This window comes from Brienomyrus brachyistius, chromosome 21 (assembly GCF_023856365.1).
Source record: "Brienomyrus brachyistius isolate T26 chromosome 21, BBRACH_0.4, whole genome shotgun sequence".
NCBI classification, from domain to species: Eukaryota; Metazoa; Chordata; class Actinopteri; order Osteoglossiformes; family Mormyridae; genus Brienomyrus; species Brienomyrus brachyistius.
The window spans coordinates 18,935,453-18,960,694 of NC_064553.1; the positions used below are offsets into that span (position 1 = coordinate 18,935,453).

A 25,242-nucleotide genomic window follows, 5' to 3' on the forward strand; every position below is an offset into this window, starting at 1 on the left:
TCAGGCCTTCATTGATTTGGTACTGGATCAACCTAAATGAAGGAGAGAGAGATGTTAAAATCCCAACCACAAACTCAATAGTGTTGGGAACAGACCACTGCTGCACAAGCTATTAAGCATAAAGAAAAGACAGATCCATCTTAAGTCCCCCAAATTCCTCCACTAGCAAGTCAGAGCAAAACCAGGCCTAGTCCGTGTGAAGCTTTTCACCAAAAAAGCAATGAGCTAAAACTGACTGTGGATCCATTCCTGTTTTCAGCAAGGGCCATAGTGGGTACTGTATCATAAAATGTGTTGACAACAGTGACTACATTCTGATTACATTCTGCTAGGCAGCATTTAACACACTACAGCTCACTAGTCATTTTGGTTCAACAGGAGACAACAGCTTTGCAGGCTTTAATTCTAGCTGTGTTCTTTGTATGATGACCAGTCCTAGTCTTGAGACTAGGAAGGGAGCAAAAATGTGGACTGTTTGGCAGGAAGCTGGGAGGGAGCAAACATGTGGACCGTCTGTGGACAAGGACCGGACTGGGAAACACTGCCCAACTCCATCTAATCATTACTCCCCACATACCCTCTAACCTCTACAATTTCTCAAAAACATTAAACCAGAAAGTACAACTGCAGCTATATGGAAAATGCGCACAGCTCTGCTACCATCTCTAAGAATTTTTACTTTCCTATTATTAATTATTGTTATTAATTATTATTCAACATAATGAAACACACCAAAGATGATGTCTAGATCATCAATATAGAGAACACTTTGAGGACTCGATCTCTTAATGAGGTGATTTTAAGGTGGCAGAGAAAAGTGCGGCAGTTTTACCCAGGCTGGTTGTCCGCCACCCACTTGCCGAGGTTGATAAGCCTCTGGTGACGAGCCCGGCTGGGCAGACCTTTGTCTCCATTGATGGATTGGTGCCCTTTCGAAAAATCCAGGGCTCTAGATTCAGAAAATGGCCAAAAGACCAAGGCAGACATATACTTCAGCACTCAGCACAGAAACATTAGAAAAGCAGAAATGGTGTGAATAGAAACTGCATACCGTAGAGCAGGCCTGAGAGCCAAGAACCCCTGCAGCTCAAACTCCTCTGGAAGCGGTAAGACTAAAGGAAGGGCAGGGAGATCATGCTTATGACTAAAACCACAGAGACAACGTACTTATGGCTCTCAAACCACACACTTCACTCAGTGCAGTTTGGTTAAACAAGAATAATCTGAGGTTAGAACACTACATTTATCACAAATGCATTACCTTTTGATGGTAACTAAGTGTATGCAAAAAAAAACATCAGTGACCAAGCTGCTTGTGTTTACATAGCCAACAGACACTGTACTGTAAATTACAGTCATCTACTGGTATTAACCATTATTAGCTATATTTTATGCACTAACTATAGGACTGTAAAGGCTGCTTATTATTAGTTCCCAGATGTTTATACTTTAATAATCTATATACTAACCAAAAGCAACACATGTTGAAACATACCTGACGGACAGGAGACATCATCTTCCTTTGGCTGAAAACTGTTCAGTATTGCAACCAGCCACGACCAAATACTGTAATATAATGAGAAATACTGATGATGGTAAAAATGGGGGGGAAAAAACAACGAATCTTGTATTCACCTACCAAAATCATCATCTCATTAAGTATTGCCTGGAATGCATGTTCAAGAAGTGGACTTCAAAGTTTCTGGATAACACTTGGTGAATTTTAAGTAATTCAGAAACCAATGCTATTTTGCATTTTCCTCCTATAACATAACCTTTACGTTTTTGTACAACAGAGGGAAATTAAGTTCCAGGCCAAAGACTCAGTACATTAACACAAGCTGGACAGTAAACAATAAAGAGTATTTGAAAAGCTTGCAAACAAAAGCATGGAGAGAGTGACACAGGTAACAGGACTTCAGAGGTAACACGAGGACGAAATACTCACTACTGCTTCTTGTCCACAGGACTCTCGTTAAACACTCTAGGCCGCAGTTTGAGCCAATCCAGGGACACCTTGATAGCTGGGAGAGGGCACTCGCCTAGAATCTCCACACTGTTCTTATTCAGCACTGCCCTGCTGCACATGACACCCAGGAAGGACACTAGGGCAGAGGGAGGGGGGAAGCAGCAGGAACATGCAAAATGATGCTTCAGCATTTTGCAGGCAAAGAATTAATTTAAATTTAAATTCACATTCACAAGTTTCACAATTTTAATAAGAACACTCATAACAACAGGAATAAAGGCTGAAAACAAAGACAGCCAGATATTACCGACAGGACTGAATTTTTACCATGCCAGCCGAGTCGTGACCCTATATCAAGTATAGGTTTAAATTAATGCTATGATTAAGCACGCAGTGCATTCTGCGCATTTGTCACAGAAAAAAAAAATTGCCACATGGCTTTCTATTTTCTAAGCCACATTACAAACAATGCCTATTGCACAAATCTGAATTTTAATTTAAGCATCTGTGGTTTAGTTTGTTGGATTGGTTGAGGGTTCACTGGTTTTGCACTAAGCATGTGCAGACCCAAGATGTATTTACATAGGTTAATTCTAGGATTGGGGCTGGGAAATCTGATCGTGGATCAGCACAGGAGTTTGCAGTTTTTAAAATGCTTATATTTCCAACTCTGCCTAGCACGCTTTCTGAACTTGCTGCGACTCAAAATTGGGGTCGCGATCCATGGGTTGAGAATCACTGAACTAACGCATATCCCCCAGCTGCTTCTGATTTTTGAAAAGCAGAACATCTCAAACTGCACAGTAAAATCTTCCGTTCTACATTAACGCTTAACTATTTCGTTGAAATTATTTTTAAGGTAGAACAAGTGGTTTCTTATCCTAACCTTAGATGACAACTGTTGAACTGTTGATGAAATTTCAATTCACTTCACAGTAAAGTATCAATGTCATTAAAGTATAAAATGACTGATAACGTTAATGTTACATTAACCACCTTCATAGTGCTTTTATATTGCATTTATAAAACGCTCAGTACACCTTTATTATGTATTGATAAAACATTCATAAACATCATGTATGTATAACTTAACATCCTAACATCCCTCAACAGCTGTAATATACATTAACAACAAACATTATAATTGTATAGTCATCATGTATGGAGTAAGGATTAGACGGTGTTTCCCAGTCCGGTCCTTGTCCATAGACGGTTGTATACTAATTGTATAATTGTATGTTATTAATGTATATTAAAGCTGTTAAGGGATTTTAGGATGTTAAAGTGTACTTACATGCTGTTTATGAATGTTCTATGAATGCATAATGAATGCATTATGAAAATGCACTTAATGCCAAGCATTACCATACGAATTAGTCTAAATTAGCCTATTCACAAGTTGCAACCAATATAATGATTGCAACTTGTGAATAGGCCGATTAGACTAATTATCGATACTTTTTTCTAAAGTGAAGAATGTCATGCATCTGGGATTTTTGGTTAGCATAAAATCAGACAATGTAAATGAATTACAAAGAAGTGTTCAGAGTTTAAAGTATTTGGTCATTGTGTGCACACAGTAAGGAATGCCAGGTCAGACAGGCATTGTGTTTAAGCCTCTGAGTGTGTATCAAGATTTTCTTCAGATTTAACACTTGTGTATTTCATACTTTACTGCCACCTATAGGACTGGAGTATGAAAAACTCACATTATCCGGATACATATTTGGTCTGGCTTCAGACTTTGATAAAAAAAAATTAACATGTTCTCATTCGACATAAATAAATTAAAATAATCAAAATAAATTAACTCCAAAACAATATATATCCACACATGCCAGAAAATAAGGAGTAAGGTCAAATGTGACTAGATTCACATTTGAATGTGATTATGAAAAGCTTTGATAATCAAGCTTTAATTACAGCAGCCCATTTAATTATGTGTGTGTGGAAACCACCCTTGTTCATTTGTGGTGTTATATATTTTTGCTCATCTTTCAGTGATATGCCTCAATCTGAAGGCCAGATTTAAAATAACTACCAATACTCAGGACATGATTTGAGGTTAAATTTATATATTAAAAAGAATCAAGTTCAGGGAAGCATAGAAAAAATACAGCTTAGATATCCATCTGTCCACCCATACACACGATTTACTTAAGACAGGATGCCAGTAAAGTGCACACACTATGGCAACATATGTAGCTTTTCCACTACCAAGAACTGAGCCGTACCCATGCCGAACTGTGAAGAGACGGCTTTCCATTGTAAATTACGTGAGCTGTACCCAATACATAATCATGCTGACATAGCCCTACTTACTAGCAGATCCTAAAGTGTGACTAAACCAAACTGGTTGCATCACTCACTACCATCTGACTGGTTAAAATGCATGAAGACAAAGTTCTGGTTGATTTGCATGGATTGATAGCATCACAATTTACTGATGCATTCATGATAACTCAGAATTTGAAATTTCCAAGTACCTACATAAGAACAGCTAAATGGAATGAATTTGTAATGCATATTTACATTGGCTTCTGATAGCATCGAACGTTAGCGGAATAACAGTGATTCTTACAGATGTGCTAGTAGAAATTAGCATACAGTAAAATCAGGATGTACAACGTGTGAACAGTAAACAAGTGTTACTTTGGTTTTACGTCACTGTCGCTCTCCAAACCTGGCAACGCCATTACTGAGCCGACCCTTCAGCAGTGGAAAATTGAAGCAAGCAGGAAGTGCACTGCAACTAGTGCCTCTGCGGTACGGGTTGGGTACGGCCTGGTTCCCACCATTGGAGACTTTAAAACGGCAGGTAAAACAAGGAGCCAGAGGAAAGCCATGCCACATGTGGAGAACATCCGACAGCTGGGGTAAGGCAACAGTTTCAGCCACTAAGTCACAGTCCCAGCAATCTAAGTAGTTCTATGCAAAATTCAAGCATTATAAAATACTCAGCAACCTGATAAACACTAAGCTAAAACTAGTTTTAATTAAATGGAATACATTTTAAATATGAAATCACAGCAAGCAGCAGTCTCTTCTCACCTACCCAATCTTGCTCTCTGTGACACACAGATACACATGTAGGTGAAAGTGAGCTTGGCAGCGAAGGGCAGCCACCTGCATTGGTGCTCATGGAGCTGGGGGTTAAGAGCCTTGCCATGTGTCAGCGGACCCTTGGGCCATTTTTGCCAAAGCTGGGTTCGAACTAGTGACCAAGGCACCATGTCATACAAAAATATTCTTACTTGGGTGCTATTTTCCTTTATTAGAATTTGAATTCTGAAATGCAGAAGTAGCAAAGCCAAAATACAGTGGAACTCGCTTACAGTGATCAAGGTTATAGTGATCAACCTCTTGTATGGATCAAAAAGCCTGGACAGAATCATTGCTGTACAAATACTGTTTAAATCAGTCTCATAGTAATAAAGTAGTCTGCTTACAGTGTTCATTTTGGGTCTTTTTATATAACATGCAGAAAATGTAAAACTACGCTAATCCTTTTGTTTTTTACTTTAATTAGCCTAATTTGCCTTGTAGTAACCCATCTGCTTCTGTCTAGCTAATGCTGTGTGCACAGAAAACCTGACGGGAAAAAGTCAGTCATTCTCCCGTCATTTAACAAAAGTCATGTTATTCCTTAAAGGGACCGCACAACAAGCATCAATAACATGAAAGCCATGAATGACAGGGAAACACGGGGAAGTCACACTAAGCTTACATGGTGGGTAATTACACAATGGCTAAGAAGCGAGGATCAGGCAAGGACCAAGTACAAGCACAGATAAAGGCACACAAGATAACCGTATACACAACACAAGAACCGACACTAAAAAATACAAATATGGGCTATAAACAAGACATACACAGAGCTATATACACACACTCACAATGCATGCCAGGACATGCAGATACCGCCAGCACTTCAGTATTATAGCACATTTGAATTATTCATAGTTCAGTAATTTAATTTGTACAGTATGTACTGTAATTTGAAGACCACTTGAAACAGCTGTACTGTATTTTGAAAGTCAATAAAATTCTGACAAAAGCAACGCTGTCCATTCTATTAGCTTATATTCACGTAATACATATGAATGTCAGGTGGTTAGCTGCCGGAGACAAAGAAAAAGGAAAATAAATCCGTTATAACGATCATCCGCTTTATGTGATCTATTTCAACCAGACAGACGTGATCACTATAAAGCAGTGTCCACTGTAGTTGTCTAAACTTGAAACCTCTGACTTTAGCTTGCAAGTTGGGGTTGTTTCTTCAATGTAGTGAGCATGTAAATAACTTCATCAGTTTGAAATCAAAATACTAATCTTCACAGCTGATGCTCGTGCTCCTTTATTGTAAGTACAGGGTTTCAACCTAGGGGTCCACAGTGCAGTTGTAGAAGGATCACAGAGAGTGTTTTGTTTTTCCAATAATTAATAGTTAGTTTATACTTCACTGCAAACATTAAAAGCGGGATCCCCAGGGTCCTTGGTGATCACGTATTAGCCGAAAGGTAAGGGCCCCTCAGCTCTTCTGAAAACCCCTATTTTAAATGAAAAGGCCTATCATCCTACATCACACATTCACATAATCCTTAGGGGCTGGCTCACTGGGTTGCTTGGTATCCTCACACCCACATGGTTGTACAATATAGAATTTGAATCTTCTCCCCACAGGTGCTTGACTATCCTGCGACAGTCCAGACACACGCATTTAAATTGCCCGTAGTGTTTACGCATGAGGCTTGTAATGAAGTAAGGTGCCATTATGGGAGTCCTCTGCTTTGTGGTTCTAGCGATAGGCACCAAGCAAATCCTATGTGATGGTGGGAGAGGGATGCAAAATGTTTTTATAGCCTCAACCCATGAAGACAGACAAAGCTAGCTGAAGGTTAAATTCAGGAGAGAGAGACTGATTGCAGGGATGTCCTGAGCCAACATCAAAGATCGGAATTAAGGTCAATTCAGGAATTCTTTTATTCATCAGTATTGGCTACCAAAGCCCTATATAGTTTGTTTCTCATGTCCACCTAATTTACATCAGTTATGCAGATTGGAAGGTCACAGTAAGCTTGAGGCACATGGCTTGAAACTACATGTGGAAATTCTTTAAACTGGAAAATCTAAATAAACCAACAGCTACCTGAAATGTTTGCAATGCCATCCTTTTGAGAGGAGGTAGCAAGAACATCCTTTGATACAAACTTAATCAGGCACTTGTAAATACATCTTCAGGAAGTATACTGCTGCACCATGCTCTGTATTTTTTGAGATGTTTGTGTTGCACAGTTCCAACATGAAGCTGAAAGCTGCTAATGTGAATACAGTACGGATCAGGTACAGGTAATTTACTAAATGTACACCTTAACGGAAATTAATTTTATTTTTATTTACTTGAGAGGATATTTATTTTAATTTACTTTAAGTTGTTTTTTTTATTGGTAGGTTGCAGCAGTACTGACAGACTTAAGGACAGTCATAGTTTGTTCAGTAAACCACTATTTAATAAAGAAAAACAATTCATATTTTGTTTTCAAGCCGGCTGTACCAAAACTGTACCAAACCGAGACTTCAAAACCAAGGTAAATACCAAACTGTGATTTGTGTGTACTTTTACATCCCTGACTCCTACTGTACGTGCATGTACATTTAAATATTTAAAAATAAAATTCAGATTAAGATCAGGTGGGGACTCAGATATAAATACTGAATAGATCGGATCGAACCAAAAATGAGGATTATGACTTCCATAACTGTGTAAGTTTCATCCAGCTTCAGCTAAACCCTAGGGACACTATTCCACTGCACCAAATACAATACTTTAGTGACGGTATTTTTGGTGCTTTCCCATTTCCATTGGTCGAATACCAAAAGTGCCAAACTAACTGGGGTACTATGGCACCTTCGGAGGGGACTTGAAGCGCTTTCTTTATGAATTGGTAATGCAAATAGCCTGCCACTGAAAAGGGATTTAAACGCCGCGAAAACAGTTATGATCTCCGAAACCAACGATAAACAAAAATGTGATCTGGTAAGAAGAACACATACAATAAAAAGCCCACAACTGCAGGACAAGAAATTTAAAAAGTGTTTGCTTAATATACTAGAACAGCATGCATATAGTGTATATAGCGTGATGTCTTCGCGATATGATTTTGTTGTAATAAATACTGGATTTGCTGGAAGCAAAAAGGAGTTCAGCATATATTTCTCACAAAATTTAAAGCACAAGGAAGAAAATGATTATGATTGTCTCCAAGAATACATGCAGCACTCATGCAAAAGCAGGGGTAAACTTTAAACTGATTTTTAAACATAAATTAGCTAATCTATAAAAGGAATAAGTAAAAACTGCAGAGCAAGCGATGGTTTTTTTCTATGACAGAATAAAGATGCTTTAGTAAAACAAACTCCATGCATTATAATGTCCATTCAGAATTGAAAGAAATCTACCTTAGGTTAATCTACCTTACTAGCTACGCAGGAATTGCATTTGCTTAACAATGCGATGTTGGTATTAATATTGCACATCATTCAGCCCTAAAATATATCACCATTTTTCAAATTCAGTACAAAATATCCCGCCTCACGTAGTGATGTCATTCGACTACGGTACCAGTTTTTACGCCAGTGAAAAACCAACACCATGAAGTACATAAACTACATGCACCGAACCTGGCGAGCTGGAAAACCACCCTAAGTCTTCAGAGTTCAAGCACAAAGAGGGCGATAACTCAACAGCAGCAGAAAAGGAACATTCTTCTAAAAAAGTAGGGTACATACTGAAGAGTGCGAGGAGCTGGACCCAGCTGATCTGTTCATCAGGGCTGAAGTTCTGCTCATCTGCCTCACTGCCATAGTCCCTCAGGTGATGGAGGCCAAAAAGATTAATGACCGTGATGTGGACGAGCTGCTGAGAGCTGAATGCTTTCTGAAGAATCAGCATCTACAACAACAGTCAGGGGGAAAACAAGTGTTACTGTAATTCTATGAAACCATGTCCTCAAGGCTGCTAAAATGCTTTAAGTTTACAGATGGTGTCATCATTTTGGGCAATTTAAAAAGCAAATGCCAACAGGTCAGAGATGCATGGTGGTTTTTTGTAATGGATTGTCATTCTTGAGTGTTAATCCATATGCTGACACCCAATTTAAAAAGGTATCAAATGACATTATGCACACATTTCACATTAAGAGGTAACACTTCATTTGATGGGCACAAATATTTGGTAATAACTCGGTTATTTCTGAAGTACAAATCAAGAACAAATATAATTGCTACTTAAGATAAGATATTCAGTATTTAACTTGTCTTATTCATGATTTGCTCTTTCAGTAGTTCCTTCAGTAGTTCATAAAGGTTTACAGAATTAATAGATATGGTAAGAAACATAGTAACTGCTTGAGATAAGATGCATCACAATTCATTAATGATGAATTAACATAAGATCAGTATGTAGCCAAGACGTAGTTATGTATTAACAACAAACTAATAGCACAGTACATTATTTGTGCTCAGTCAAAGTGTTACCTATTAAGGAAGTATACAGACAAGACTCTTCTACCAAAAGCTGAACTGCTAGTTGTTTGCCCAACAGCGTCAAACCATTTCATTTATTCAGCAACATGAACAGAAATTCTCAATTAGCATGGATGGACAAAAAGAATTATTTCTAAAACTATGTCAATATTCTTAATAAGGTACAAAACAGCAAATGGACCTTTTGGTGTATTTTTTTTTTTAAATCATATCCTATATGCCAGTGTTTCTCAAATTGGTCCTTTTTGAAGCAACAAAAACATTTGGAGGTCCCGGAAGAATTTGAGAAACAGTTATATGCAACACCAGGACTGCAATTCAAAATAAACCAGACCTAAATGAGTGGTGGACTATTTGGAAGGCGAGGCAAAAAAAATTAAAAAGGCACTTATTGCATGACATGTGCCACCCCCCTCCCCAAAATGTGTAGAATGGTACACTGTTTGGTGAAGTAGTCCCTGTTAAGATTGTTCAACTAATGTTTGTGGACTACAGAGGCAACCTAGACATCACATGTTCATACACATAGGAACACACAGAGGGTACACATTACTCGTCTACTTTTATGGCATGTACAGGAAACTGCTTCTCATAGTGGGGCACTGTACCTCATTTTCTTAATTGGAAGGGCACCCCCCGTCCACCAGTTTCTAAAGTAGTTAGTGATACCAGCTAAGTAGCTAAAGAAATACCATTAATATTTTAAATAATTTGATTTCAGGCTAAAGACCAAAAGATGTCAAGTTTTAAAATAATTATTTGCATCAAGATTTCAAATGTTTTAGGCTGGCAGACCAAAATGGCATTACATTCTGAATTTAATATAGAAATCATTTAGAAAAAAAAAAAAAATTACCTGAAATTGATCTTCCAGCCTCTCCCTCAGGCCACTGAGCTTCTCAAGGCTCCTACTCAAGTAGATGTGGCCATGAAATTTGATAAAGGCTTTGATGAAATCAGAAACGCTCCACTTGGTTTTCACCTCATCGCGGCTAAAACGACCAGAAATTTAATTTTCAGTATTTGGAAGTGTCACTTTAAAATTTCAGTGCAACACAAAGACATCAATGATAGGCAATTCCTATACATTTAATACAAACATATTTTCAGACCAAAGCAAAACTTAAAATGCACTGTAGTTTACCATTAATAATACATAAAACTTTATTCAAGATTATTATTTTGATTCCAACACTATTGAATTCTCTCATGTGATTGGTCAGAAGGGTGTTCATTAATTTTCTGTAACAGCAGACATAGTATCAGCCAGGCAAATCACAGTAGTAAATCAATGCAATATTATAGAGTTTAATTTTACCTAAATAATAGGTAATGCACGACAATATGTCCATTATATGGCTGTGGAAGCAAAGAACTGATAGCTATTCAACAGTTACTACACATTAGGCTTATGGATTTGTTCCTAATACTTTTTCAGATCTGTGAGCCAAAGATGCACCTTATTTACATTTACAATCATCCACAAATATAGGGCTTGGCAATATATCGGAAAAACGATATATCGATATATTTTCATACAAGATATATGATGAGACAATATTGTTTATACCGATATAGTTTGTTGCTTTAAAATTATATTCATTAGTGCTGCCACTTTGCCTATTTCTCCTCACCCTGTCTGTCTCCTACAAAACTGCACCCTGCTACTCACTCACCCACCCATTCGGCAAGCAAACGAATAGGAGCTGGGGGGTATTTCACGAAGCAGGATTTCTTGTTTAGCTGCATAAATTGTCAGATTTAAGGCAATCTGAGCAACATTTAAGTGTACGATTATATAGTCCATTTAGCCCAGATTACCAAGTTATCTGGCTAAGGAAGAAATCCTGCTTAGTTACCCCCTGGTTGGTAAAATAATATATGTCGGTGTTCTAACATTTCATCCTAACCCATGGAAATGTCCTACCTTTGGGTACTGCCCCTGTGCACAATGAAATCAAGCCCCTTTTCTCGTGCTTGAAGAACCACCCATGGATCTATCCTACCTTGCGTTGGAGTTATGGCTTATTTCTGCTTTTTCAATCTTCATACATTTTAAATATTTTATTAAATACATCGATCACACTTTACTGTCACGATCACACTGATTTACTATGCTGTATGTCAAAATACCTGACATGTTTTAACACTTAATCTTATAAGGTATTTCAGACTGCTTACATTACATTAGTTCATGTTTTTTAGACAAGTTACATATTTATTTTTTGGATTATCCACTTTCAGTTTCAGCCCATAAAAATGACAATAACATTTTTGGTAAGGTATCACCGATCGATAGATATATCTGTCGGAAAGTAGTAAGGTAGGACAAATCGACATTGAGCTATTTTTTCCATGTACACGTACAGCTTCCCATGTGACATTGAGGACATTTGGCTCTGACTTGGAACTGTATTTGTTATTACTTTATGGGAAAACAATATTGAGATATATATCGTATATTATGGTTCAGCTAAAAATATAGAGATATGATTTTCGTTCCATATCGCCCAGCCCTACACAAATATTTCAGTGATAACTCTGGATGGATTTTTCAAGATAAAGATATATCAGTCGTGTTCTCATTTAAGGTGTATTTCTGATTGGGTGTCAAACAAGGCTTCATCTACATGGGTAGACACTGAAAGATCTTTATTGAGGTATCCACTTCAGCAATGGCTGTTTTTCAAAAGCTTTGGACGTATAAAAGAAGGTTGTAATAACCCTGCTAAAATCAGTACTGTTAGAGTATGGTAGTCAGTCAGGTAGTTAAAAGGAAGATCCAAATCAACATCGACCTTTACAGAAATTCTGAACTCTGACATCTTGCTGAGAGTAACAGATTCTGGCTTTGGCCTGTGGTGTAAAACTAGCATAACTAGGCTACAGGACTTGTTCTGTCATTCAGGAATCTGATGTCATTCAAACAGACAAAGTATTCACTCGCCAAACAGGAATTCTTTAGATTTTTATGAGTTACTCTGAGCAGTGGTATCTTAATGGTTAGGGAAGCGCAATTGTAATTGAAAGATTGCTCGTTCGAATCCCGGACCAGCAAGTCACCACTGAGGTACCCTGAGCAAGGTACCACCCCTAAGCATTGCTCCCCGGGTGCTGAATTAGCTGCCCCCTGCTGTCATGATGTCACATATGGGTTAAATGCAGAGGACACATTTCATTGTTGTGCACTGTGTGCTGTGGTGTGTCAACAATGACCACTGATCACCAAATTCTAAATTCTGAAGTATTAAACAGGAAGAATATTGCCAAAACTTCCATATGCCTATGAAAAAATGCTCTCTGATTAGACAGAAATGTAGGGCAAGGCCAAATTAATAAACACAGGGTAAAACCTTTGAGCAAATGGGGCAACGAGTGTTACCTCGCCATACTACCTTTCTAGGGCTTTGGAGAGGGCTTTCTGCAGGTTGGTTGACGCAGCTGGAAAGGGGAATTTGACCGCGATGCTCCTGCAGTAGTAGAAAATCGTTGACAAATGGTCCCCTTTGGAGGAGGCCAGTATAGCCAACTGATTGTAGGGCTGCCCTGTGTGAAAAAGAAGGGGGGTTAGAAGCCAAGTGAAGCAATGCAAAGACATGACAAAGGGCAAGAACCCTTTAGGGCAGGATTCCCCAAATCGGGTCTGAGAGGGCCAGAAGCTAGTACAGACTTCCCTGAACAAACATCATAAGTATCTGCCTAAAGTGTCTAAACAGGGAAATCTGCCGACTGTGGCCCTCCAGGACTGGAACTGGAGAACCCTGCTTTAAGTAAACTTTATTTAAAGTACAGTGTAAGTTCTTTAATCTCACAGCAAGTTTCACATAATCTGTTTCCCATTGCATGATTCATCTATTAAGGCACACTATTAGTTTGTTCATTTTTTGTTTCAACAGAGACTGAAATTTACATTAAGCTGTATAAAATTACTTGGAATTTAATTCCGAGATACTCAGATAACCAGTCATGTTCCAACTCGGCTATCCATCATTCTCAACCACATCTGGGACACGTCAAGAGAACTCCACAAGGCTTCATGGATCATTCTTTCCAAAAAGAATATCTGCAAGAGCTTTACAGTGCACAGCATATCGATTACAACACACAGGTTGAGTGAGAGTAACTGTTACCTCTCAAAACACGATTTCTTACCTATGTGAGAGTATGTGATGTGTAGAGTGCAGAACAACAAAAAATACACAACATAAAAAAGACATGTAATAGTTGTAACTGACAAAAAAGTACCTGAAACTGACTGAACAATATTGGAGGGGGAAAAAAAAAAAAAACACTGATGTCTGACATTTTTGCGATAGATATTGCAATATTTATGTAACAAAAAATGAGTTGAAACATTACCAATAATAATCCTTAGCCAAAAAGAGCTGGTTATTATATATTATCTATTAGAGTCTGTCAAATAAGTTGGTGGTGTTGACTTCAAGTCACCACCAGACTCAAAGCAGTGCTGTCAATTCACTTACTTTTGCTCAACATCATCTCCATGGAATCCAAAATATTTGCACATATTGCAGAGCTTGGTAACTAGGGCTGTCACAATCATGAAATTTTAGCTGAGGATTAATAGTCATACAAATAATTGTGAGCAATTATTTGTCTTTTTCTTGTTCATTTTATAACACTAATCAGCCTAGAGTTACCTTAATCATAGTTTCGTAATACATATACACCTTATGAAGAATTTAGTATTGAATACTGAAACATATAAATAAAAGTCAAACTTGTCTATCAAGCTTTGTAAACAAAAACTATCCTGGGCAGATATGAGATATAGCAAATAAGAAGTTAAATGCCTCTAGATAAAGTTAGTGGTGTCACTACGGGATCCGTACCACCTACCCGATTTAGTATAGTTTCACACATACTATATTGCATACATATGCAGCAAACTAAACCGGATGCAGATCATTTTCAATGAACAGACAGAGAACACAAAGAATCCAAATCTGGAATATTTAGCTGAATATCCCATTCTGGGCTGGTGGAGGTCGCTCACAAGCTGCCCATAATATGACCTTGATGTAGTGAAAAGAAATACTAACGGGATCAGGTTGGGTCATGGAAATGTCAAACAAAAGTACAGTCGGCCCTCATTTATCGCGGTTAATCAGCTCCAGACTCTACTGTGATAAGTAAATTTTTGCAAAGTAGGTTTCTTTATTTATAAATCAAATATTTTTGTAGTTAGAGTACAGAAAACCTGTTTACAACCTTCTAAATACGGTTTTTAACATTATTAGACATGAAATAACACCCTCTAGTCACCATTACTGTTACGATTGCTGGAAGCAGGAACGGGGAGACGAGGAATCAGGAAGGGTATATCACTCCAAATGCCGGACACAGGAACATGCAACATCAAAACGTCAATGACAGACCTGGGGTTAGACTTACCAGATGAATCAAACTGACAGAAAACAGCTGGTCACAATTGGGGTTGCACACGTGGTTAATAAGGGGGCGTGGTGCACAAGAGGATCGTACAGGCAGGTCATGACAATCACACTCATATTATACGTTACAAATATCATTATTATTGTACATTTAATTATGAAGCGGAAAGATGCTTCTGATGCGTAGTGATGTATCATTTTCAATGTTTCGATCAATTTTATGAATATACAAAAATCCGCGATAGAGTGAAGCCGCGAAAGTCGAAGTGGCCAGGGACGCCTGTAGTACAAATCGAGCACTGTCGTATAATTTACCGTGACGTGTAATGCTGCTCATAAGCATGTGCAGACGTGCGAGGTACAAGTAGAGCAGGTGGTATGGAACGCTTCAGAAATGAAACAAGGTGTCGTCATTAAGCAAGCACCAGTCAAACAGTTCTGTGTCATCTACCTACTTTTATGCAGATGAATGGAGAAGCGATTGTGTAATAATTATTTCCTAAGACATAGTAAAAATATTTTATCAAACATTGATGATCTTGACTCAGCTGACTCGGTTTTTGCAATGTGACGACTGCATGTTCACGACAAGCAATTTTGATAACATCCTGTATCATATGGCAATACAGCCTCGCATTCCATAAGCAGTTGCAATACAAAAGCCTCATTTCCACCAACGTGGTGCCGGGTTGGTTCTTGATTGGCTCCTTTTGAGAATCAGCCTGTGTTTCCACCAGTTTCAAAAAAAGAACGGAAAAAAATGTTACGTAGACAGAAGTGAAAGTAAAGGTTAATCTTTATTTTGTTTATTGGATTTATTTTGCCGAACTGAAAAAAAAAGGTTTCTGGAGCATGACAGTGCCCTGTCTCCATTGCCTGTATTCAGAGTTTATTCATGGTCACTATTTTACCGTTGTCCTTTTATGGATTGTGAAATAAAAGTCCTCATCATGATCCCTTTGCCACAATATTTTATTTATTCAACCGGTTACATATTTATACTTTGTTAAAACATATTTATACTTTACTATTAAATATGGCCAGCAAATCACTCTTTTCCGTTTTTCACAGAATATAAAACACGACGTATCATTACATCATTTATGTGAATTAGTGTTTGAGTAGAAGTTAATATTTTATGTAAAATGTTATTTTCAGTAAATATAATCCATAGTGTTTAAACTATTATGACATTTTGTCTCCGTAAAGGCTCCCTGTTAGCTCACTTGCCGTTTTACTGCTGTCTTTTTAAGGATCGTGCAGTAATACTAAAAACTGTGAAAAACTGAACTTTGCCGTCTAATTTCTTCGCCACTCAAATGCCATATTTATTCGACCTGCGACATATTTATACTTATTAAATCTGGCCAACACATCGATCTTTCATTTTTCTCTGAATAAAAAAAAAAACTATGTAAACTCATTCTGCTAATAAACTGGAAGGTTTTTCACTGCCAACACCACCGTTATTAGAGCAACTATATCGGTTATAGATAGAATATTCCGGGTATATGGAAGGTTTGGACGCCATAGCCTGTCCCACTTTCGCTGACATAACGTTGCACACTCTGAGCCCAGCTGTTCTGTGGTGCCATATTGGAGCTGTTGTTTCTGACCCAGGGCCATTTTTTTTGTGGTGGAACCAGTGCTGGATTGGCGAAGAGCCTGGCACTAACACCACGTTGGTGGAAACGAGGCTAAAGAGAGAGGAATTTTTGTTGTTCCAATGAATGACAGAAACCTACTTCCTATGCCATTATTTAATTCACCATGAAGCAAACTCTGAACCAGGCTTAATACATGAATGATGAGAGAGGAAACACCACAGGCAAGACTATGTGTGTAACAGGGATACAACTCTAACCTTGTAAATTCAGTGGTGTCAGTCTACACATCAGTGCCGTTTCTCTTCCTGGTAGCGTTATAACAGAACTGTGTTCTACATGTTCATTTAAAATATATCCCTCTTTCACAGTATATTTAAATTTATATTAGGCTGAAATGAATTAATCAGAACTGAAATTAACCATGTCACTCATTTGCTGAAGCTACATTGTTGCACCTCTGGTTTTTATTGGTTTAATTTCCCCAAAGTAAGTGCAAACAGTTTGAGGTTAGGATGCTTCTCATTAGATAGCAACAGTCCATCCTATACCAGAGAGATGACATCCTACCAGTCACCCAATTAGCTCTTAATCTTTCAGTCTCCCACGAGGGGAGATCAGAGATTTACAGCTGATTTGTTATAACCTCAGCTAACTCAGGGATTTGTGACCATTCTCCCTGTATAAGAACAATGTGAAAATCTCGCAGCCATACCCAACACACCCATACCCAACACACCCTTCACATATTATGAATTCTGGAAAGACACCACCTAGCTCAAAAATGAACAAATAATAGCAGGTGCTACAACACCTTGTTGCTAGAGGATAAAATACTATGCCTGGGATATAGACATATAGAATGTAATAGACAGTATTTAATAAATTTCGAATCATAACATCTGAGCAAGGTCACAAGCCTGACTGGCCTTGTATGTTGATACTCCATGAATTCCCAGAAACGTCCAGAATCATGGGTTAGCCTGGTTCTGTCATTGCATTCTTAAATTCTTAAATTCCAAGCAAAGATATGCGTTTGACACAAATATTGAACTGGTCTTTGCTTTCAAGTAAGCTACAGTCGTCCATCAATTTGATTGGTCAGTTCCAATCCGGCCTTGAGATCGACAGTTAATTTTTTTTTAAAAAAAGGCAACAACTGAGAAGGATATAACTTGTTTGGGTATACGAATAAAACAAAATTCCACACTTACCATTTGAGGGTACAAGTTGAGCTGCATGTCTGTAATAGGACTCTGCCTGACTGGTTTGATTGCGATATCGTGCTTGAAAGACAAATAAAAAGCTGCTAGGAAAAAGGCAACACAGGCATCCATCTATTTCACTTCTCAGTGCAATTCATTTTCCTCAACAGAATAGTCATTTCCTTACCAATGTCTCCAAGATGCACAAGACAATGCTGGCAGATGTAGGAGCAAGAGCTTGGCTGGGGTTTGACAATGGCGCTGGTGTTGCTCTGTTTATTGCTAATAATCCCAAGTCGAGACGACTTCACCCGACAGGGTAAATCCACGTTGAAGACAGTGCACAGTTCCTGTAGTAGCTGCAAAGAAACCAGGGAATAAGTAACTCTGAGATGACCAGTTTTTAAAACACAGGCTACAAAGGTTAGCAACAAACAATAACAATTAAGGACGTGCAGGGTTTCAGGACTTACTTGCGTGTAGAATCCACTAGCTGCCTCAAGAAACAGGGATAAGTTGGCCTGTACTTCACTCCGGTTAGGGTTGCCTCTGTTCTTGGCTTGACTTTGTAGGGTAGTTATTTGATTCTTAAATGCATGATTCCAACTGCAAAAACAGAACAGATTAGCGGGAAAATGATCGCTTGATGGATGAGTGGCCTGTATGCATTATATTGCAGAAAATAAGATGGTACTTCACAAAAAAATGGTGATAGATAAGGTTTACAACATTTATAGAGGCTTTGATCAGCTATTAGTTTAAAAACTTTGTGGAAATAAAACATCACTACATGCATGAAAGGAAGACAAATTTTGCTTTCATATATTTTTAAAAAGCTTACAGGTCTTGTTCCACTTTTTTATCTAAAGCGTACTCCAGATCCGTGACCAGCATCTTCTGATATACATCTTGCAGAGCCTGTCGAGATGTCCAGATGTCGGCTGGACCCAACTTTGAATCTGCCAGAAACAAGAGAGTAAAAATTGAGAAAGTTCACATATTAGGAATGAAGAAATCGGGGTAGCAAGTGTTCACCGACAGTGTTCCAAGAACACAAAAAGAACAGAGAAGTTCTGAAGAACACAGAACAAATACAAGGCATAGAGTCTTCTGCAACATAGCCAAAATAAATGTTTCATTATGGAAGAGTCATGATATGCATAATTTCAACAATTTCCAAATGTGTAGCCAAAATTTTAGCTAACAATTAGATAAGCATAAATACTTTTAAACAGTTCATGATTAGACAAAGGCTTTTCAGCATTAGTGCTTTATTGGGGAGCACAGCAACTGAAAAATGTATAACAGCCAGCTGATTTGTCAAGCATTAACTATAATATCACAGGTAGTCCAGCAGCAGCTTACTGAGCTCTAATGCTGAAACTGAAATCTACTCCTGTGTGTTACTCCAGTGAGAAACAGTAGCAAATAAACTGTTATGGTCACTAAAAGCTGAAGTGCCTGCTCCACAATGCTGGAGAGTGCAAGAATCTCACGTTAAAGTAAGATATTTAATACACAAAAGTATCATTAAGGTTATTACTGATAATGAAAAGCAATTTATAACATGATGCTCTTGCGGATCAAAGCAAAGTGACTGCCATATGAGAGGCAAGGACCAAATAATGATTCAAAATAGGTCAATTGATGACTAGTGTTCTGCTGATTAGATTTCTTTAAATATAATGTGTCACACTAAATGAAGTGGAAAGAGTGTCATTTTATTTAACCCTGCATAATGTGCAACACAAAAAGAGTTTGCGAATGAGCAAAACAGGGGCTGTGCATCAGACTGAGTACAGCTGGAATTCTTTAATACTACAGATTTTTGGTGCAATGCGATGCATATTTTCATGGTTTATATATGCGTGGATAATGTATATATGACAGAGAGTATAATCTTTGATATTGCTGCCACGGTTCCTTCCAAAAGGCAGTACAGACGCTCAACTACTTACAAACGAGATACGTTCCGAACGGCCGTTTGTAACTTGAAGTGTTCTGAAGTTGTTATTCAACTTCATTTTAAGGGTATACGCAAGTACTAAAAACTAGGATGCCTGGAGTACGCACGCTATGCTGCTGCGTGGCGGGAGTAGTGGACAGAAGTCATACTAGGCGGAATTGGTGCACAGAAAAAAAATTGATGTTGCAGACAGGAAGCGGGAGCCCAATAAACACAATTTGGACTTACAGTCCTCTTCGTTCGTATGTCTGAAAGTTCGTAAGTTGAAAGTTAAGTAGAGGAGCATCTGTATTCCTCTCCTAATATATATCCTCAAACTGTCTTCTCAAGTAAAGTAAAGAATCATGGAAAATATTAAACTTCACTATTTAAGCAAAGGTTCAAATAAGGAATGATTAGCCCAACCCTTGATAGTGTAAAGAATATTACCTATAAAACTTTATAAAAATTACTGAAAAACATACCCGTCATATCAGCCTTCAGCGCCTCAGCTTGCCTGTGAAGTAAACAAAAAATAAAAGTAAAATAACCCATTTACAATTAACAGACACTCACTCAACAATGAAAAGATCTCAATTTAGACCCTGAGGATACAGTGGAATGATCAGTCATTCTATTATTTAGTCCTTGCCTTTATTTTCTTAACTTTCAAGGTACACACTACTCCACCTTGAGCCAGTACTGAGCAATGAATAAGTAGCAACACCATCAAAGTTTTCCATTTCAAACAAGCTTCTATGGTACACGGCTATAAACCTAATCTAAATCGCAGTAGGGATCTTAATGAGGTGGCACAGATCCCTCTTCTCTGCTGGTTTGCATATCAGAAATCAGAGTAATAAGAATTATAGAAATAGAGTTTGGTTTTTATGGATGATTATAATTCTATAATATATATATATAGAGAGAGAGAGAGAGAGAAATAAAACAAACAATTTCACAGTCCTACAAAAAGAGGCACACAAAGTGAGATGTTAGTTAGGTTACAAAAGGAATTTAATATAATAAAGGAAAGAGAAACTGATATAATAAACCTGGCATTTAAAAAAAAAAAATTATGAATTACCAGAAACAAAATTTTTACTCGTACAATAATCACAACAAAAATCAAATGACTAAAGGGAGCAAAGGGGACAGACATCTGGACAAATCTTATTAAATGAACCAACATTAAAGAGAAAAACCAACTTTAAACACTCAACATGATCACAGACATAAAACTACATCTTCCCACACAACACTAAATCAAACACATTAGAGCCAATTAACATGAAAGGATATAGAAAAGGTTCTTTTGTCAATGTCAATCCAATCTCCATTTGATAAATACTCAGCAGCACATTCTTAAACACAGTATAATAAAATTAGTTCATTTATAAAAAAAAAAAAAAACATCAGGTTAGTGGACTGCAAGACCAAAGCAACAGAATAAGTTAAGATGAGAATAGGCAGGATTTGAGCCCGGGAGCTGGAAAGTAATACTGCTACCCACAAACTCACTGCCCAGTCTTGTCCATGATGTCCACAAAGCCAATTTAATCAACTACCAGCAGCCTTGATTTCCAGTATAAGAGGTTAACAGAAAAAAAACAGAACTTAACCAAAATCCTTCAAGAAACCAACTTTTAAAATGATTCTTGGCCATCTAACACCTCATATTTAAGGAATTCTAAAAACACCACCTAAGGACACTAAGTAACATTGTTAAAAATAAATCAGCTAGCATAGGTCTTTTGTAAGCAACATTCACAATATGTATGACATTATGCATTACTACTATTAAGGATTGGAGGAACTGTACGTAACGTTAAAAGTGAATGAAAATGCAGTCATGGCAGAACTTTAAAAAAAGAAAGAAAAAGAGCACAACTGCAATGCAACATTTTAAAAGACGTCCATGAACCTAAAAACAGGAAGTTAACCACGTGTCCTTTTCTTGGAGTAGCCTAGGCTCTCTGTGTCATCACTTTGGCTTCAATTATTTTACTTAAATTTACCTTCTATGAAATGCCACGTCAATATTAACATGGCACATCACAAACGATTAAGGGGCACAATGGGTATCGTTGTCACCGCACACCGCCGTGGGTTTGTGGAGTTTGCATGCTCACACTTTGTGTGTCTGCACTTTTTTGGAAGATACTCCGGTTTCCTTCCAAAAGCAAATCAAACTTAAAGGAACAGGAATGCCTAAATTTTGCATAAATGTGACAGAGTACACCACCTGCAACATACATCACATTATAATTACAGTAGAAATTTGGAACTCTTAACTTGACCAACTCAGATGTCGAATGAAGTTTTTTTTTTTAAACTTGTACCTTGACTGAAATCTTGAAACTCAAATGTTCCTGCTAAAACTTGTATGGGTTGAGACACGGTCAGCTCTACCAATTTGGACGTCGAACGGGTCAGAAAAGGAAAAATCTAATCTAGCCGCAACTTGACTGAAAACTTGGAACATGGCAAAACAAAACAGACCTGCTACAACTTGTACGGATCAAGGCACGTCCTTCCAAACTATAAACCCTCCATTCCTCCTCCTCAACTGACACTTTCAATATACCATCAGCTCACCTCAATACGAGTAGAGTGCTAATTAATTTTCATGTTTATTGCTTTTGTGTGTTTGCTTTTTCATGTGTGTATTAGTTTTATATTGATTGTCAAAGCTTTTTATCATTAGTTAGGCATAACCTGAAGCTCAAAATTGCATGATATGCCAAACAGCTGAGACACCATAGGAGGAAGTGAATCAGAATTTAGAAAATTAGAAATTAGAATTGGGTGATCAGTGATCATTGTTGACACCACACCAGGCACAACAAAATGCATCCTCTGCATTTTACCCATCATGACATAGCAGGGGGCAGCTAATTCAGCACCTGGGGAGTAGTACATGGGGGCGGTATCTTGCTGGTCGGGGATTCAAACCAGCAATCTTTCAATTACAAGTGCGCATCCCTAACCATTAGCCCATCAGTGTTCCATTCATAGAGCAGAAGAGATTTGTTACGGACAGTGGTTTCTGATACGTCAAATGTTTGCAATAGGGCTGCAACAAATGACTATTTTGATAGTCGATTAATCTACCGATTATTGAAATGAATAATCAGAGTTGGAACAAACTTCAATTTTCCAAATAACTCTTATTTGGTATCAGCTATCAGTTTTTAAATTTAGCTTGAGGTTATTCCATGCATTTGCTAACAATCAAGACAATAAAGCTGAACACTTTATTGAAAAATGCACTCTTAATGAAATTTCCTGTGAAAAAGATTTTTTTAAATCCAACATTCATTTGTCCTGGTAAAATTTAAAACCAAGGATTAGCCATGTAGTAGCAAATAAATATACCAAAACTAGATCAGTTTCCCTAAATCAAGTAAACCAGACAATTCTTCTAAATTTAAAATTTACAACTAAATTTTACAATCACAGTTCTGCATTGAATTGGAGAAAAGCCAGCATGTGAGGCTGTTTTAAGGCAAAATTACACTTACACAAGCTGAATCCACACCACTGAAACAAACACATAGACGCAACACTTGCACTTTGTATTAGCCTATGCTGTATACCTGACATCAGTATAACAGTTTAGGCTAATACAAAGATCTCTCTCACCGTCACTACACCTGTCACTCACTCTCTGTCTGTCTCTCTCCCACACATACTCTCTCTCACTCTCTCATGTGCACGTACACTTGCTGCAAAAAAAAAAAAAAAAAAAGTAAAAAATCTGGTATATTTATCATTTATGGGAGTCAGGGAGCCACTACCAATATGCAGGAGACCCCTGGAACTTCAAGGAGTTAGAACGTCTTGTGGAAAGTGTCCAAGTCCAATTGTATGAGCTCAGACTTAAAACTAACAAAAACACTAAACACGTTTGATTTTAATCAAGACGCTAGATAGACTGACTTAAGACAGCTATTTTGACAACTTTACACCTAACGATTGAGATGACGGAAGTGTGCTACAAATTTTTTTGTGAAACTGAAATCGCCTGAAAAGTTGTTAGGTGTAATGCTGGCATCATCCAAACCCAAAGTATGATTCTTTATTGTAAAAACCAAAATGATCCCACAGTTCAGCTCTGTATGCCTTAGGGACCAGTCTAAGTGTGTACCCAAACTAGGTGTTCTGCATCATGCCCAAGCATTTACCCCAATATTTATTACAACAAAATCACATTGCAATACTTAGAAATTTTCCAATACCATGATGTCCTAGTACAATATACAAAATACCTTATTTCTTTGTATGCGATCCTGATCTCTGCTTCTTCCAACCAGATCGCAGTTAAAGCTCGAGTCACTTCATTTGTCCATTGTTGTTATTTTTATTTTACCTTGTTTGTCGTTTTCTGATTTTGCAGCCGTTTTCAAGACATCTTTGTGTTGCATTTCAGAGGCAGGCTATTTGTATAACCATTCAACAAAGAAAGCATTTCAAGTACCAACCCAAAGTACCAAAACAGTACCCCACTAGCCCTTTTGGTATGGCTGTTTGGGTTACCTTAATTGAATGGCCAATTGAGCATTTCCTTTCTGTTGTCATAAGTTGATATGTCGGTCTTGGATCAATCATATGTTTGGCACAGTCATGCTGTGTTGTGTTTTCTTTTACAGATTAATGAGTGTAATAAAGATTTTTTTGCAGATATTTCAAAATAGAATTAATGAAGTACATCTTCATTAGATGTTGAATGCAAGACATACAGAAAAATCAGGTAATGATTTGAAAAGCCACCAAGCTTCTGTTCGTGTAAATTGAACTGTCACGTGACCTTCAACTACAACACCAAATTCTATCTGTCTGGACAGTGAAGGAAAAAACAAACTCTGCACTTAAAGGCTGGATCTTAAAGGGGCAATTCAAAAATATGTTTCAAAGGGGCTTTAGTGCTATCTATCAACCTAGGTTGTTCTGCTGGGAGTTGCCTAGTTTTGGAGACATCAACCACAGAAATGTTGGCCTTCCATTGACTATAATGCAAATGAATGGCATTCTTTCTGTAGTTATTAAAGCACCAGAAAAATACACTTGAAAAATTCAAAGGCAATGTCTCTTACCGGAAATCATGACCTGGTTAGTCGAGATAATCCACAGACTTTGTAGCGAGCAGTTTAATGTAGGAACTATTACCTTCTACCGAACTCCTCACACCAATCATATCACTGGGCAGAAGATATCGCCGGCGTTCTTATATGTTCTGTGCAGTGTTTTACAGCCGATTTGTGGCTGTCAGTCTGCATACGATATTTATCGGAATTGACACCCATTGTACTTAGATTAAATACTTTTTTTTTTTAACAAATGCTGCAAAATCCTTCTCCATGTTGACCAATAGGCTGCAACCGTGTACTAAATTCTTGATCTTCTAGCCACTTTTGCTGGAATGTGCATTTTTCCACTTCTTTGCGACGTTACAAGTAAGTTTTACTCCTCCAGGTCGCAGCCCACTGCTTGCCCAAGCATCCAAGGTTAGCACACACTACAATAAAGTTTTCATAGTGATAAAGGTGCAAAGAGCAAT

The 25,242-nt window shown here is 37.8% G+C and overlaps 1 protein-coding gene across 3 annotated transcripts in view; it reads right to left on the reverse strand.

Moving 5' to 3' along the window:
• smg7 (SMG7 nonsense mediated mRNA decay factor) overlaps nt 1-25,242 on the reverse strand; it is a 54,167-nt gene that overhangs the window by 23,621 nt on the left and 5,304 nt on the right. For all 3 annotated transcript variants that reach the window (XM_048989542.1, XM_048989543.1, XM_048989544.1), the window contains 13 exons: nt 20,168-20,199; nt 18,579-18,696; nt 18,211-18,343; nt 17,925-18,096; nt 17,747-17,818; nt 12,910-13,060; nt 10,371-10,506; nt 8,759-8,921; nt 1,949-2,105; nt 1,496-1,566; nt 1,052-1,112; nt 833-949; nt 1-32 (listed from right to left, as the gene is read on the reverse strand). The exon at nt 1-32 is cut by the window's left edge and continues 377 nt beyond it. In XM_048989542.1, the coding sequence (XP_048845499.1) occupies nt 1-32; nt 833-949; nt 1,052-1,112; nt 1,496-1,566; nt 1,949-2,105; nt 8,759-8,921; nt 10,371-10,506; nt 12,910-13,060; nt 17,747-17,818; nt 17,925-18,096; nt 18,211-18,343; nt 18,579-18,696; nt 20,168-20,199 (1,415 nt within the window). The remainder of the gene's footprint in view (nt 33-832; nt 950-1,051; nt 1,113-1,495; nt 1,567-1,948; nt 2,106-8,758; nt 8,922-10,370; nt 10,507-12,909; nt 13,061-17,746; nt 17,819-17,924; nt 18,097-18,210; nt 18,344-18,578; nt 18,697-20,167; nt 20,200-25,242) is intronic.